General features: G+C 48.0%; 1 protein-coding gene across 2 annotated transcripts in view; it reads left to right on the forward strand.

The window, feature by feature from the left end:
• The window catches only part of PTK7 (protein tyrosine kinase 7 (inactive)), a 60276-nt gene that overhangs the window by 3832 nt on the left and 41696 nt on the right, over window positions 1-14748 (forward strand). The window contains exon 1 of one of the 2 annotated variants that reach the window (XM_057554462.1): window positions 1481-1583. The exons of the other annotated variant lie outside the window; for it this stretch is intronic. Within the exon in view, the coding sequence (XP_057410445.1) occupies window positions 1496-1583 (88 nt within the window). The 5' untranslated portion in view covers window positions 1481-1495. Of the gene's footprint in view, window positions 1-1480; window positions 1584-14748 lie in introns of those variants that run through there. 2 annotated transcript variants of the gene reach the window in all.

The raw sequence follows: 14748 nt of genomic DNA on the forward strand, positions 1-14748 counted from the left end.
CCCGTGCGCCACAACTACTGAGCCTGTGCTCTAGAGCCCGCGAGCCACAACTACTGAGCCCACGTGCTTAGAGCCCGTGCTCCGCAACAAGAGAAGCCACTGCAATGAGAAGCCCGCGCACCGCAACGAAGAGTAGCCCCCGCTTACCGCAACTAGAGAAAGCCCGCACAGCAACAAAGACCCAACGCAGCCAAAAATAAATATAAAATAAATAAATAAATAAATAAATGAATTTATTTAAAGAAAAAACAACAACAAAAAAACCAAGGGCCAAAGACCAGCATCATCAGCATTCCCTGAGAGCATGAATCGGAGTTCCAGACTGCATTTTAACAAGCTCCCCAGGTGACTGCACCCAAGGTTCCAGAAGTCCTGCTCTAAGCATCCTTCCTTATATAGAAACTCGAGGTACAGAGCTTTCCCGTTGCAACAGTACGAATCAGGAACCCTAGATCTTGCACAGTATTTGAAGACTTAGCTTAAATAACTTTTAGTTCATGTGAACACTCTCCGGTATGATATTATACACTTAAAAATGACCTCACCTTGGGTTGAATTTGAATTAGATTTTGTCAGGAAACTTGTCCATTAAAGGTGTGACTCCAGAGGATTTGCAACACTAAGGGTGGAGCTCTGTTGCTCTGGGAGCCTTAGCTTTTCCTAGAGGAGCGTGTGTCTCAATTTATAAAGAGAGCCAGTGGAGAAATTGGATTTGTTAGGAAGAAGTTTGGCCTGTGGACGACTTTTCAGGAATACGTTTGGTTCATAAAGGGAGGCAATGTCTCCACTGGGCTGCAACAGTTGTAGTTGTTAAAGTTTTGGAGGATTTCATATTTTGGAGGGGGGCGGGTTTGGGTGAGTTGTGTGTTTTTAAGCCAGTACAGCTTCTGTGAGACTCATCTGGGAGGGAGGGTGGCCAGTTCAGACTCTAATGTTTGAGCCAAGAGCAGTGTGCGACCAGGGATTCAGTCTTTGGTGTGTTCCTGATGGAAGAAAGGGTCTTTAAGCCGGGCTGGGTATCCTTGGCCTGTGTCCCTTAGCCTCCCTCGGCTCTCCCTAACCTCAGTACATGCCTCTCTGCTCTGTGGCCCGGCAGAGCCACGTGGTGGGACCACGGTTGCTGGCGCGGGCTCTGGCCTTGCCCGCGGGCTGCCGGCCTGCCTCTCTCCTTTAGTCCTGCACTGCCCCCCACCCCGCAGCTGTCTGGTCCTTTGTCCCGAGGGTATGGGGGTTCTGCCATGTGGCTGGAGTAGAGTCCCGCCTTGGGGTTCTTGGCGTTCACTGCTCAGTGCACATTCAGCCCCGCCGAGCCCCCTGGCGCTTTGGTGGAGCTGGCCCAGGAGCTGCTACAGCTAATCAGTGGTTTGAGGAAGCCCTCTGTAGTCTGTCACTTTTTCCATCCTCTTTTCTTCTCTGAGTTCAGGCCACTTCCCTCCCAGTAATGCTACACAGCGGCAGCGGGGCAGGGAGGAAGCTGTGCTGGAAGGGCTGACCTATGCGGGCGCCTTCCCCCTCTCGCAGCTTGGTTTGGGGTCCCGGAGCTCTTGTGTCCCTGTGTGCCTTAACTCTGAGTGAATGCACAGGTGAGTGGAATGCAATCTACCGGCTGTCCTGCATATCCTACGTTCCCTGCCAGAAACTTAGACCCTGATGTGCAGGACATGAACTGGCTGGCTTAGGTGTGTATGTAACTTCTGATAACTGGGTCCTGAGTCTTTGGGGTAGGGTTTGTGAGTCACACGTTAAGAAGACGTTGATTTGTGTTTCTCAAATATGTGGTCCAGAGACCATTGGGGAATATAGTGGGAGGGCAGGTAACCAGAGGTACTGGTTAAAATTTGAGTCTCCTGAGCCTTAACTGCAGGCCTGCCCATCAGAATCGTTGGGGGAGGAGCCAGAACGTGTAGTTTATTTTCCCGTTTGTTAGATTACATTGTATTGTTTGAATAGCCAATCCTGTCACATAGTTCAAGTCTCAAAAGGAAACTGCATTTTAAAAGAGCTTCCCAGGAGATTCCTATCTACTCTCAAGTTTGAGAACCACTGTGTAGCCATAAGGAGAATTTGTCTGTCTAAAGTGGTGGTGTGGTGATGAGAAAGAGGTGTTAATGCTGAGGGGTTTAGGATGGGCTCAATTCAAAGCTTTTGGGTGTCTTCTTTGGGTGAAGCTGTTTCAGGTGGCGCAGGAGGCAGGAAGGAGACAGGATGATGAGAATCAGATGAAGTATAGTGGGAGGCAACACTTGGTAAAGTGCTAAATAGGTGGAATAACATTCCAGAATGTGTAGGAAGGTGAGTCCATGATGCGGGAGCAACTGGGGGCAGTGGGAGGGCTTCAGAGAGGAGAAAGGATTGACTTCGCTAGTAGCTGTAGTCTGTGGTGACTGATCAGAATGATGGAAAGGCATTGGATCAAGAGTCTGAAAACTTGGGTGGTTCTCTGCTGATACCACACACGATAAAGGAAGAGAAGTGACATCTGTTGGCTCACTGCTGCTGGTCACACGACCCTGAACTGGTTAATTAACCTTTCCGAGCCTCAGTTTCCTCATCTGCAAAATGCAAATGATGCTGACCCCTGCCTTGCCCGCCTCCGGGAAGTTAGGGTGTAGCAGTCGCAGCTGTGAAGGTGGTTGACCCGGGGAAGCAGCCCCTCTGGCCGGCCCTGCTGTCTCTTCCCAGAGACGGTCCTGACCTTCTGTCTCCCTTGAAGGTGTCAGCCTTTCGTTCCAGTCCCGTCTCTCTAGAATGGTTTGCGAGGGCTCAACCTGGTCACTCTTGACCGATAGCTTTAGAAAAGGTTTTCTCATTCTAAAGCACAGATTTTCTAAACGGGTCTCAGTATTCCAACAGCAGCTTGGAAATGTGGGCACAGCCACTTCGCGTTTCCTGGTAGGAACTCTTCCTCCCTCTATCCCGGTGGCAGATTCTCCCCAGGGTGATGAATGCTGGTTCAGGGCCACCTCCCTCGGCCTGCTGAGGTTCTTCCAGGGAGTGAGTAGGAAAGTATGCTTCTTCCAGCCGAGGCGGACTTTTATAATACCCAAGGGAGGGTGTTTATCATCACAGGATGGCTGTGGGGGTCTCCCCCGTCAGTTACTCTGTATAACTTGCAGGAACTCCTATGAGAACCATGGGGAGGTTCCCGAGGTGCGGTGTGGTCTCCCTATGAGGGGGTTAAGGTGGCCAGAGTGGGCGCTGGCATGCACCGCTTCTCCTCCAGGAGACACACTGACTCTTTTGTCCCCTTCTTGGGTTGGTGGTGGTGGTGGTGGTGGGGCAACGAGGAGAATGCTTGTCTGCTCTTGGGACTTCTGGGATGTCCTAGCAGCTAGCTCATAAGGTGCCTTTGTGCAAGTTAGAAATAGGCACCCTTTCTCCAAGTGACTGCAGCCCTGCACCAGGACACAGGGCTTTGGCTAGTGGAGCACAGGCAGTATTTCAGTATTACCCCCTTGGCCGGGCACTTGAGCAGTGTACAACGTGTACAGTCGTACATGGCTGTCCCATTGGAATGAGAGCCTTGCAACTAGTTGCTCTTTGCTTCCCAGTTGGTAGGCCAAGATGATTTTGGCGACCTGTATTCTAATAATATGTTTCACTGGAGCCCTTTTCACTACTGTTCTCCTGCCTCCTGTGGTGGGGGCGTGGGGCACTACTGCTCATAACATATCCTGGGAGAAGCCTGGGAGGCTGGGCCCCCAGTGCTGTACCCACTCCACAGTATATGTCTGTGGCTGCTGAGGTCTCGGCCTGTTTCTGGGCTCCTTTCCCCGCCAGAGGATTTTGCTGCCTTGCAGATTCAGGCTTCTAGCCTGATGTGATCACTGATGTAGAAGGCTGGCTGTCTTCAGGGAAGAAATGCTGCTCAGGGTTTATTTCCCATTTCATTAAGGAGCTTCATGCTTACCTCTCTCCTGTGTCCTCTCTCCCTTGGGACCCCGGGGCCTCCCACAGCCCCAGGTAAAGTGTGTGGGCATTCCTGATTCAGAGGAATTCCTGCAGTAGAAGTGGTGTCACTTCAGTGGAAAGGATGGGTCCTAGGTCTTGCTGGACTTTCGTTCTGGGTACCCTACGGGTGTTCCTCCCTCTTAGCCTGAGGAGACATTGTGAGGAGCACCGGGTTGGGACTTGGGAGGTGTGGACCCTGCTTCCACATTTGCCCCAGATGGCTGGTGTGACCTTGGGCAAATGCCACCTGCCTCTCGGGCCTCAACTTGAGAAGCCCTTGGAGGACCTTGCCTGTGGTGACCGTTGAGGCCAGCGCAGCCTTACCATCCACAGCCCCCAGCTGTGCTTCTGCCACACCTTGTAAGGTTGTCCTCCTCGCCCTCAGTGTTGGGAGAGCGCTTGCATCTGAGGACTGCGTTTTATTCTGGAGTGTCTAGTGCATGGGCACAGATGCGTCTGGACTCGATCAACTGGAATTAGGGTGTCATTCCCTGGATGCCAAAGGGAATGAAAGGTTTGGAGAGTTTGGGGAGGGAGTTCTTATGAGGAAAAAAAAAACACGAGAGTTTTTATCTGAGTATGGGAAAGCAGCAATCTTTACCTGGTTCGTTTCAGTCTCAGTATTTGAGGAACCAGTGTCCGGGTGGGGAACCCCTTTTCTTCTTTTGCACAGAAGGGAGGACAACTGGAGGGAGGCTTGGAGTTGGGAAGAGGGGTTGGGTGTGCTTTGGGAGAGCCTCGTCCGTGATAACCGACAGCTGTACCCAGCTCTGCAGTTTACAGAATGCTTTCACTCGCGCTGACTTTCCATCCTATCAAGAAGCCACAGAGGCAGGATGAGGGTGGTTGGGTTTTGTTTGTTTGTTTGTTTCTGGAGGAGTGGGGGTGGGAGGCATTTGACAGGTAAAGAAACTGAGGCACAAAATACGATCCGCTCAGGACTGCAGAGCTGGTAAGTAATAGAGCTGTTCCCGTGCTCTCATATGTCCTTGTATGTATGTCATCACTAGAGGCTATGAAATGTTGCACACACGCCTTGGAACCAGGTAAATATTGGGGAGTGGATTTTGCAGCCGAGATAACTCTCTGGGTGGGCTTAGAGGCAATCCTGCTAGAGTCAGAGGGAGTGTGTCCATAACTTAAACCTGGAGAGATCTTTTGGGCCACAGCATTCAGGATTGCTCATTTTTCTCCCCCCCCCTTTTTGGTTACAACAGTCAGGTTAAAGTTTTCAATGGCCCATTCAGAGGTTTGTATACGTCTTAAAGTTTTTAGTGTTATGGTCAGACTATATGTAATCTAGAAGTCCAGAACACTGTGCCTGCATCCCCAAGATTTGAGCTTTTCTCATGAACCCATGAGTCCTGAGTCTCTTCCGCCTGGTGCTTCTGGAAGGTCATGGGCAGTTACAGGCCCCGGCTTGCAGGTGTGCTGCCACATTCCAGACCGGTGTGCCTGCTGAGAGTTGCATACTGGGTTATGCTGCGGTGGAGACCACGTAGGTGGTAACAGAATCATCTCTGCTCTCAGTTTACCGCCTCTAACGTCTTTTGTACAGATAGATGTGCCCGTGCCCTGGCACATAGTAGGGGCGTGATGGATGTAGGTTTCCTTCCATTTCTGACTTTGGAGGCAAGTCTTAATTCTCAAGAGGTTTCGGAAGAGGTTGAACAATGACCTCGACATCCTGAGAGACGTTAAGTTCTTTGGTGCCAGGTGTATCTCCCTTTGGCTCAGCCATTGACGGGGCTTGGCAATCCTGCTAAGTTTGTTCTTCCGCTTCTGAAGTTCTCAGGTTGCAACACGGGAACTTTCGCTCTATCATGGAGGGTGCAAAGCGACACTTCAGTGTTCTGATTCTTTTATAGCTTATCTATTAAAAAAACCACCAACATGAGCTGTTTCCCAGGATTGGGAGAAGAAAGAGTAGAGGCTCCTTCAGGCCGGCAGTTCCATAGAGAGGTGGTGTGCTGGGATGGCATTTGCGATCCCAAGTTCACTTCCAGCCACCTGAATAACAAAACAAATCACAGACAAAGAAAACGGTTGTCTTACAGTCTTGGGGGGGGCGGGGAAAGGAAATGCTGTTGGTCTTGGAGCTGCAGCTACAAAGAGCAAATCATTCTGTTTGGTTAATTTAGCAGATTAAACCAATTGTTAAACTGACCAATTTAAAAAATGCCCAACTTGCCAGCAGTTTTGCAGCCTGTGATCTGGGCTCCTCCTCTACCCTAGGGGTTTCGGGCCTCCAGCAGGAGGAGCTTGAGGGGGGGCGGGAATGCTGTGCCTTGGAACAGCCCTGGGGGCCTGGAGGAGGATCTCTGTCTTTTCTTTACCGCCCCCCCCCAAAAAAACCTCCTTAAAACAAAAGGCTTTTATTTAGTAAACACACGTATGGCATCCAGCCCAATGCAGTGTCCTGAGTTGCTTGGTGCCGCAAGGGGGATGGGTGGGGAGTTCGCCTCTTTATTTCTGTGTAAGAGGTTGGGGTGTTGTCAGCTGCTTCTCAGCCTCCGTGCCTTCCCTTACTCTCTTTGCCTTTGTTTCGAGGGCCTTTTGAAGATGGTCCGAGAGGTCCGCTGAGCTGGCCTGCTCTGTCTCCGGTGAGTCTCTACTTGAGCCTCCCCATGAGACTCACTTTCCCAGGCCCCCCGAATCCGCCACCGGCGACCCAGAAAGGGGGCAGGAGAGCCTGGGCCCAGCCGGGCCTGGGCTTGGGTGGCACCTCCCTCGATCCCCTTCCCACCAGGCCGGGATCAAAGCAGCCTCCTCAGGGAGCAGGGAAATGCCTCTCCCAATAGCCCCACCAGTGAGTAAACAGCCAGGGCCTCTTGCAGCTTTTGAAGCGCGGTGCTTCGGCCCAGAGGAATGCAGAACATTTCATTTTAGGAGTGGACTTAGGTTTCCAGCGCTCTTGGTATTTGCAAATTTGAAACAAATGCCCTCATTTAGCAGCAGGCAGGCTGGGCAGTAAACGGGGGCTGTTTAAGGGCGTTTATGACGGTCACAGGTATTTGTGGGAAGAGGAACCCCAGCAGGTTTGGGAGAGGACAGAGGGTTTATGGTTAGGTGGGTTGTACAAAGGCCCCAGCCAGGTCTCCGGTGGAGGGTTGTTGTTAGGTGGGCTTTGCCATAAAAAGCATTGCTGCCTCCTGCCCCCCAGGAAGTATCTCCTTCTGGCAGACAAAGGGGTTTGGGATGGTGTTTAACCCCCAGGGTTGATGCTCAGGGCCTTGCCCCTCTCACTTGGCTGCCAAAGTATCAGATTTCCAATGAACCCTTCCTTCTCCCACTCCCAGAGCTTGAAAGGCTCATTAAATGTGCTTTATGTATAACAAGTTGGCTGAGAGCTTCCCGCCTTCATTTCTAGCCAGTTTTGTGAGGAAGGAGCTAGGAAAACCTGTTTTCCTTTTGTTGTTTTTGGAAGTAGGATCTGTGAAGGTGCAATTGCAAAAAGACCCTAATTTCAGGAATCAGCAAGCAAGTGTTGTTTGCCCTTGAAGGGGTGGGGCAGCTTAACCAAGGCTGGTCTGTCTGAGGCCTGGCTGCCCCGCGCCGGCCCCCATGCCCCCCCCCCAACCCCGGAAATTCAGAAATCTGTTCAGGAACTGAGTTCTGGCTTTGCAGCTTGCTCCCCGAGAGACCTTAGTTCACTTCGCCTCTCTGAGCCTCAGTTTCTTCTTTTGTAAGATGGGGATGGTAATACCCATCCCATTAGAGGTCTCGTGAGAATTAAATGAGCTAGTACTGTATTTCACGAACTCTAAGATGCTCTCTCTCCCCCTCCCCAGTTTCACTTCTTTCAAATTGAGTTGTGAGATAATTATGTGATGTTGTGTCTTAGTTTAACTGGTACCATTTCCTTTTGGTGGAACATAAATAATGGTGTATCTTAAAATCAGTGACATCTTTGAAATTCAGTGTATGCAAAGGACTTCGTTTGTCCTATTGTGAATACTTGATAAAAGGTAGTTAGAATGTGATTTAGTTACAGACCTGTTTTTGCTTCCTATCTATTAGTAACTTCCAACAGAAACTGTCTTCCTTTTAGTCTGGCACATAAATAACAAAGGATGTTTAAGGCAGAAGACCTCATGCTAGGTAATGTAGGAGGGGAGGTCGGGGAACTTCTAAATCCTTAAAAAGCAAGCGATATCCAGAAGAGGAGGTAGCTATCCCTAAGAGGGCAAACGGTCTCTTGTGGAAAGAAAATACCTCTCTTATGGTAGAGTCTCCAGTTATTTATTTATTTATTTAGCCACACCACCTGGCATACGAGATCCCAGTTCCCCAATCAGGGATTGAACCTGGGCCCCTGCAGGGAATTCCCCTAGAGTCTCCATTTAAAAAGGCTAAGTTGAGGGACTTCCCTGGTGGTCCAGTGGGTAAGACTCCGTGCTCCCAGTGCAGGGGGCCCAGGTTCCATCCTTGGTCGAGGAATAGATCCCGCATGCATGCTGCAATTAAGAGTCTGCATGCTGCAACTAAAAAAAAAAAAAAAAAGATCCCGCATGCCGCAGCTAAGACCCAGCACAGCCGAATAAATAAATAAATAAAATATTAAAAAAAAATAAAAAGGCTGAGCAGGGAATTCCCTGGCGGTCCAGTGGTTAGGACTTGCTGCTTTTACTGCTGGCGCCAGGGTTTGATCCCTGGTCAGGGAACTAAGATCCCACAAGCCATGTGGCCAAAAAAAAAAAAAAAAAAAAAAAAAAAGACATGAAAAGGCTGAGCTATTCCAGGGGGAGACTGGAGACTCCCTCCAGGAATGGATTGTCTGGTAGGCAAACTGAGATAGAACCAGAAGAGGGTAATGAACAAGGCAAGGACACAGAGAAGCACCAAAGAGGGGGGATACAGTAAATGCCAGGTGCTCAGAGGATGAAGACCTGAGGGGGGCATGCGGGAGACCCACAGGGGGTGGTAGCGTGGGCTTCCGCTCACAGCAGCACAGTTGCGTGGGGTTGATCTAAGCTTTGTGGAGACAGCTGGTGCTAATCATTCTGCTTGGTGCTACCCGAGCATTGGCTGGGTGGTGCTGTTCCCCCTCAGGACACAAGTGGTCCAAAGGCTGGGGAGTTCTTCCTTTGCTTGAGTTTTGGTTCATCTGATGGTGGGATGGATTGGCTGTCAGGTTGGGATTTGGATGGCACATGTAAAGACAAAAATATGTCCGTTTTGTATGTGTTAGTGGATATCGAGAGCAAAGCTTTTTTTCTTTTTTAGTAGATTGCTGTGTAGATATGTGTTTTAGGCACCTCACCTTACAGGGGTTTCAGAATGCATTCTTTCTGTGTGGTTGCCCAAAACTTTAACCCTTGGTAGGTGTGCCCAGCTAGGAAAGGGGCTGATTAAGGGCTCTCCTGGAGGGCAGGAACTCAGAAGTCCCAGGGTCTAGAGATCCAGCCCCTCCACGGAGTCAGTGCTCTTCTTTACTTCCTTTGGGAATGTTTTGAAGGAGAATAAAGTGTTGCAGATGATGTACCTTGAACAATCAGGAAGAAGGGCACTGAGGTTAAGAAAACTCCAGTGCTCTTTTCAGGGCGTTTCTGATGACATAAAAATGTATTTTGATAAAACTCTGAAACTTCTGGGGAAGCTGATCTTCCCATCGTCTGTCCTGGGAGGCAGGGGTTCTTTTCAAACCAGGTCAACAAATTCTTTGAAGCCCTTTTTGTATCTCAAGCACCCAGAGCACTACCTGCGGGCCCTCCATTGTCCTGAGTGTAACTAGTTGTCCAGTTTGAGAAGCCTTGAGAGGACTTGCCTGGACCTCTGTGGGGCTCCTGCCAGCTGCTGGCCTTGAGGGTGACGGCTGTGGCAGCTGAATTAACAGCCGTCTGTTCTGTTCTGGGCCAGGCCGCTGCCTCAGCCTTGGGGAGAGGTGTTGATCAGGCTGATAGGGCAACAAATCCCCCTGAGCCCCAGCTTGGAAGTATATTAGTTAAATGTTGCTCTTAGACTCCTGACAAATTGCTTTCAGTTTTTGCTGCCAAAAGAGAACTCTGAAAACAGGGTGTAAATTGGGTTATTGACACTGTCTCTGTTTTTGTTGCTTCCATGAGGTTGGTGGAGGAGGGCGCCAGTCCAAGGGAGCTTTTCAGGTTCCTCTGGTACCTGACATCAGGTGAAGAGGAGGAGGGGGTGGGCATGTGGGGGTGAAGTACCCTTGAATGCAGGAAGTGTGGTGACTGGACAGGCCTTTGAGGTGCCTGGGACCAGCCTCTTTCATTAGATCAAAGAAATACCTTTTGTTTTTCTGCTCACACTTTCCTCTGCCCTGGAGCCAGAGTCGTAAAGAGGTGGAGTTGTGAGGGTCTGCATCTGGTAGTTGGGGTGGTAGGTGGAGGCGGGGCGGGGGGGGGGTCTTCCCTCCCGCTGTGCGCTTCCTGCATCCTGCTCCCACTGTCCTGGTCTGCCTGGGCTAGCCTGGGCACCCCGGGCTCTGCTGGGCTGCCCTCCCGGTAGGGCCCTGCCTGAGCTGGGCTATAAGCTGGAGAAACCAGGTGTACAGAGATGGATTTCACTGCAGGCTAAGTGTTTTGTTGCTGAATCATTTGCATTCATTAAAAGTAGGGAAGGATGAGCGATATTTAAGGCAACACCATGGGTTTGCTGGAGGCTGCTGCCTTAGAGCCTCATTAAGAATTCTTGGGGCCGGGGAAAGGATGGGCGTAGCTCATTCAAAGCTTACTTAACTTCTGACTGCCTTGGGCATAGGCCAGCTGCTAAAATATGAAAAATGTCTGCCCAGAAGCCCCCAGAGCTTGGCCAGACTGCCCTGGCCAAAGAAAACATACACTTACAATTCATTATTTAGCCTCCTCCTGCGAGTTTGCTCGTGTCTCTTCCTCCCCTGGGACCTTGCTGAGTTGGGGGCACAAGCGGGGGCAGGAAGGCTCCTACGTATTTTAAGGGGAAGCTTAGCCTAAAGCAAGTGCTGTCTACATTCACCCCACCCACCCCCTGTTCCCTGCTGATGGACTTCAGGCTGTCTCTGAGGGTTTGCTCTTGTAAACAATGCCACCACAAATATCCTTTTATCTATCTGTACCCTTGCGCTTGTGTACCTGAAGGGTAAATTCCCAGAAGTGGAGCTGCTCTGTCAAAGGATAGGAATATATCACAACTGGGTACAACATTCTGTATTTATGTTATTTTTCTGGGGAGGGTGTTTATATCTTTCTCATCAAATTTCTGAATCCCTGCTGTACAGTGGGCCTGTGAAAATCGCACGGGTTAAAGTGTGAAATCTAGTAAGCATGATTCAAATGTGAGGCATTGCTGGGGTGACTGGAGAATTTATCATCCAACCTGGGGCATTGTTAATAATTACGCCAAGACAACCAGCATAAGCCAGGGTTGTTCCAGGTAACTTGGGAGGATGGTAGCCCAGTGCCCACCAAGATCTTTTCCCCTGATCTCTGGGACCATGTATGTTCTCTCTTCTACACCATGGAGCTCTGAATTACCTGCTCCATTTTCTTTTACATTCTAGCAGCTGTGTTCTTTTTGTTGCTCCCAACTTGATGATGAGCTTGGTAGGGTGGGTCCAGTTCCTGACCTTTGTTTTCCCAGATGCTCAGTGGTTGTTCAAGTTTTTCTTGGATTCCCAAGACCAGAATTTGAGTCCTAGAAGCACTGTAACTTCTGAATTCCATTTCTCTTCTTTTCTTTTTTTTTTTTTTTTTAAATTAATTTATTTATTTATTTTTGGCTGTGTTGGGTCTTCGTTCCTGTGCGAGGGCTTTCTCCAGCTGTGGCAAGTGGGGGCCACTCTTCATCGCGGTGCACGTGCCTCTCACTATCGCGGCCTCTCTTGTTGTGGAGCACAGGCTCCAGACGCGCAGGCTCAGTAATTGTGGCTCACGGGCCCAGCTGCTCCGCGGCATGTGGGATCCTCCCAGACCAGGGCTCGAACCCGTGTCCCCTGCATTGGCAGGCAGACTCTCAACCACTGTGCCACCAGGGAAGCCCTCTTCTTTTCTTTTTTAAAAAAATATTTATTTATTTATTTGGTTGCACCAGGTCTTAGTTGCAGCAGGCAGTCTCCTTAGTTGCGGCATGCATGTGGGATCTAGTTCCCTGACCAGGGATCGAACCCGGGGCCCCTGCATTGGGAGCGTGGAGTCTTAGCCACTGTGCCACCAGGGAAGTCCCTGAATTCCATTTCTTAATCTGCAGGATGACAATGATAATATCCACCTCATAGAGCTATGGTGAGGGTCTAATGAAGGAACTTTTGTGCAGGGGTGTTGTGGCGTGGCCTTTGTTTGTGGGAGGCAGGCTTTAGGGACACGCATATTGACACGTGTTGTCACTCCTTATTGACATAGACTTGGGAGCCCTTGAGCATTGCTAGCTGTAGATTTGTGTTTTCCACTTCTCCAGTTATTACCATCCCTTTAATTGCTCTCGTATCTATTCCCTCCCCTTTTATCCTATTGTCTGTGGCTTTGCCATTTCTCCCTTGGAATACTGCTGGAAAAAAGAAGTGAATTTTTGAAGGCAGCATCTTTTTTTCCCCCTCAAAAATGTCAGGAAGACATGTACTTCATGAAACCTAAGATAAAAACATCCGGTGAGTCGCAACAGACTGAGATAAAAAAGGAGCTGACCGAGAAGGGTGAAGAAGTAATAAGAGGACTGGTTGAGATAATGAAGGAGTATGAGGAGACAAAAAATGCAATAGCAGAATTCAGTTTCCAGTATACACTTTAAGGAGCTGAATCAGCACTGCAGTTAATCTAATCAATGTCATGCAGTTGAGGAGCTCTCAGAATCCAGAGGAAAATGTACAGTGAGATGAAAATGATGAAAAAATGTGATAATTAGAGAAATAGATTCAAGATGTTAAAAAGGAATAAACAAAGGATATACAAGTAGAATTAAAAAGCAGATCCTAAGAGGCAAATAAAACACAGTACATATAACAAAGGAAGAACTGTAGTATTAAAACGTAAACCAAATAAAAGCAGAGATAAATATATCAGTTAGTATGATGAACTTCAGTGGAATATGCCTCCCACAGAGGTAAGACAAAATTAAGATTGAGTTAGAAAAGTTTCATGTTCTTTACATGAGACAGACCTAAAATACGGACAGAGTTCATTTTATTCTTTTTTTAACTTTAGACCAGTAGCTAGCTTAATTTATTTCACCTTTTATTTAGGAAAGAATTTTAAGGTTATTTATTTTCTTCTGAGTACAGCTTTGAAATTAATAAATTTGAAATGAAAAAATATAGAATTGGTAAGTTCCATTGCTTCAGAAAACAATAAAAGAAACAAAACTTTGGCAAATGCAGTCAAGAAAAGGAGAGAAATGGTCAATAAGCAAAGCAAGAGAGGAAAAAGAAGCTTTAACCTCATTCCTGGCCTCACAACAATTTCTTGAGGCCAATTTCAACATACTAGGTACCTGGTAGATTCCGGGGACTTAGAGCAGGGAATGAGATGGAGGGCTTATGAAAATGTGTACTAATAATTACAGTTGTGGTAATTGCCATGGGAAAGATTTTTTAAGTTATCAAGGGTTACCATGTTCAATGCTGTGCTGAGAAATCGATGCTAAGAGAGTATAAATTATTGAAATGTAATGAGCCATTAGGATGACTAACTAGACCAGTAACTATTAAAAACAATTGAAAGATAGTGAGAAAACAAACAAAACACCCCCCACCAAACTGTTGTATCAGAGGGCCTTGAGGGGAAATTTTGAAAAATGTAGAAAATAGAGCCTTGTAGTGCTTTATAGGCAGTCACAGAGCCAAGGAACAGATGGATGGCCACCCCGTGCATGTCACAAAGTTGATATGACCTTGATCCCAAATGCTGACTGACAGTGCGGAAGAGGAAAATACACTACTTAGAAATATTGGTATGAAAGTCTAAAGAAAATACTGGCAAATACTATGTTAAAGATAATGTACCATAAATAATTAGGATTTACTCCAAAAATGGCATGGATGGTTTAATTTAATGTAATTCATCAAAATAAGAAGTCAAGGAGTCGCACAGTTATCTCAGTAGATATGAAAATGACATTAGATATGAATTAACATCCATTCCTGTTTTTTTTAAATCTTAAACAACAGCTAACGTATTTTAAAATGAAATTATAGGGACTTACCTGAGTGGCACAGTGGTTAAGAATCCGCCTGCCAATGCAGGGGACACGGGTTCGAGCCCTGGTCCGGGAAGATCCCACGTGCGGCGGAGTAACTAAGCCCGTGCGCCACAACTATTGAGCCTGCACTCAAGAGCCCGCAAGCCACAACTACTGAGCCCGCATGCTGCAGCTACTGAAGCCCACGCGCCTAGAGCCTGTACTCCGAAACAAGGGAAATCACCGCAATGAGAAGCCCGCGCACCGAAACGAAGAGTAGCCCCCGCTCGCCGCAACTAGGGAAAGCCCGCGTGCAGCAGCAAAGACCCAACGCAGCCAAAAAATAAAGAAATAATAAATTTTAAAAAATGAAATTATAATGCTGTTCTCTTTAAAGAAGTCACTACATTAAAATAATAGAGTCTCTACTATTTAACATTATTCTGGAAATTGTAGCTGAAATAATACTGTAAGGAAACGAAAGTCAAAATAAAGTTAATGCTCTTTGCGGTGGTGCCATTTTTTTTACGTGTGAAACCCAAGTATCAACTGAAAACCATTAGAATCAGTAAGAGAGCTGAGTCATTTGGCCAAATACAAAACCACACAAAACCCAGAAGTTTCACTAGTTATCAACAAGTAACCTTTTAGAAAATACAATGGAAACGTTCATCCCATTCACAAAATCAA

Source organism: Balaenoptera acutorostrata, chromosome 10, assembly GCF_949987535.1.
Source record: "Balaenoptera acutorostrata chromosome 10, mBalAcu1.1, whole genome shotgun sequence".
Lineage (NCBI taxonomy): Eukaryota > Metazoa > Chordata > Mammalia > Artiodactyla > Balaenopteridae > Balaenoptera > Balaenoptera acutorostrata.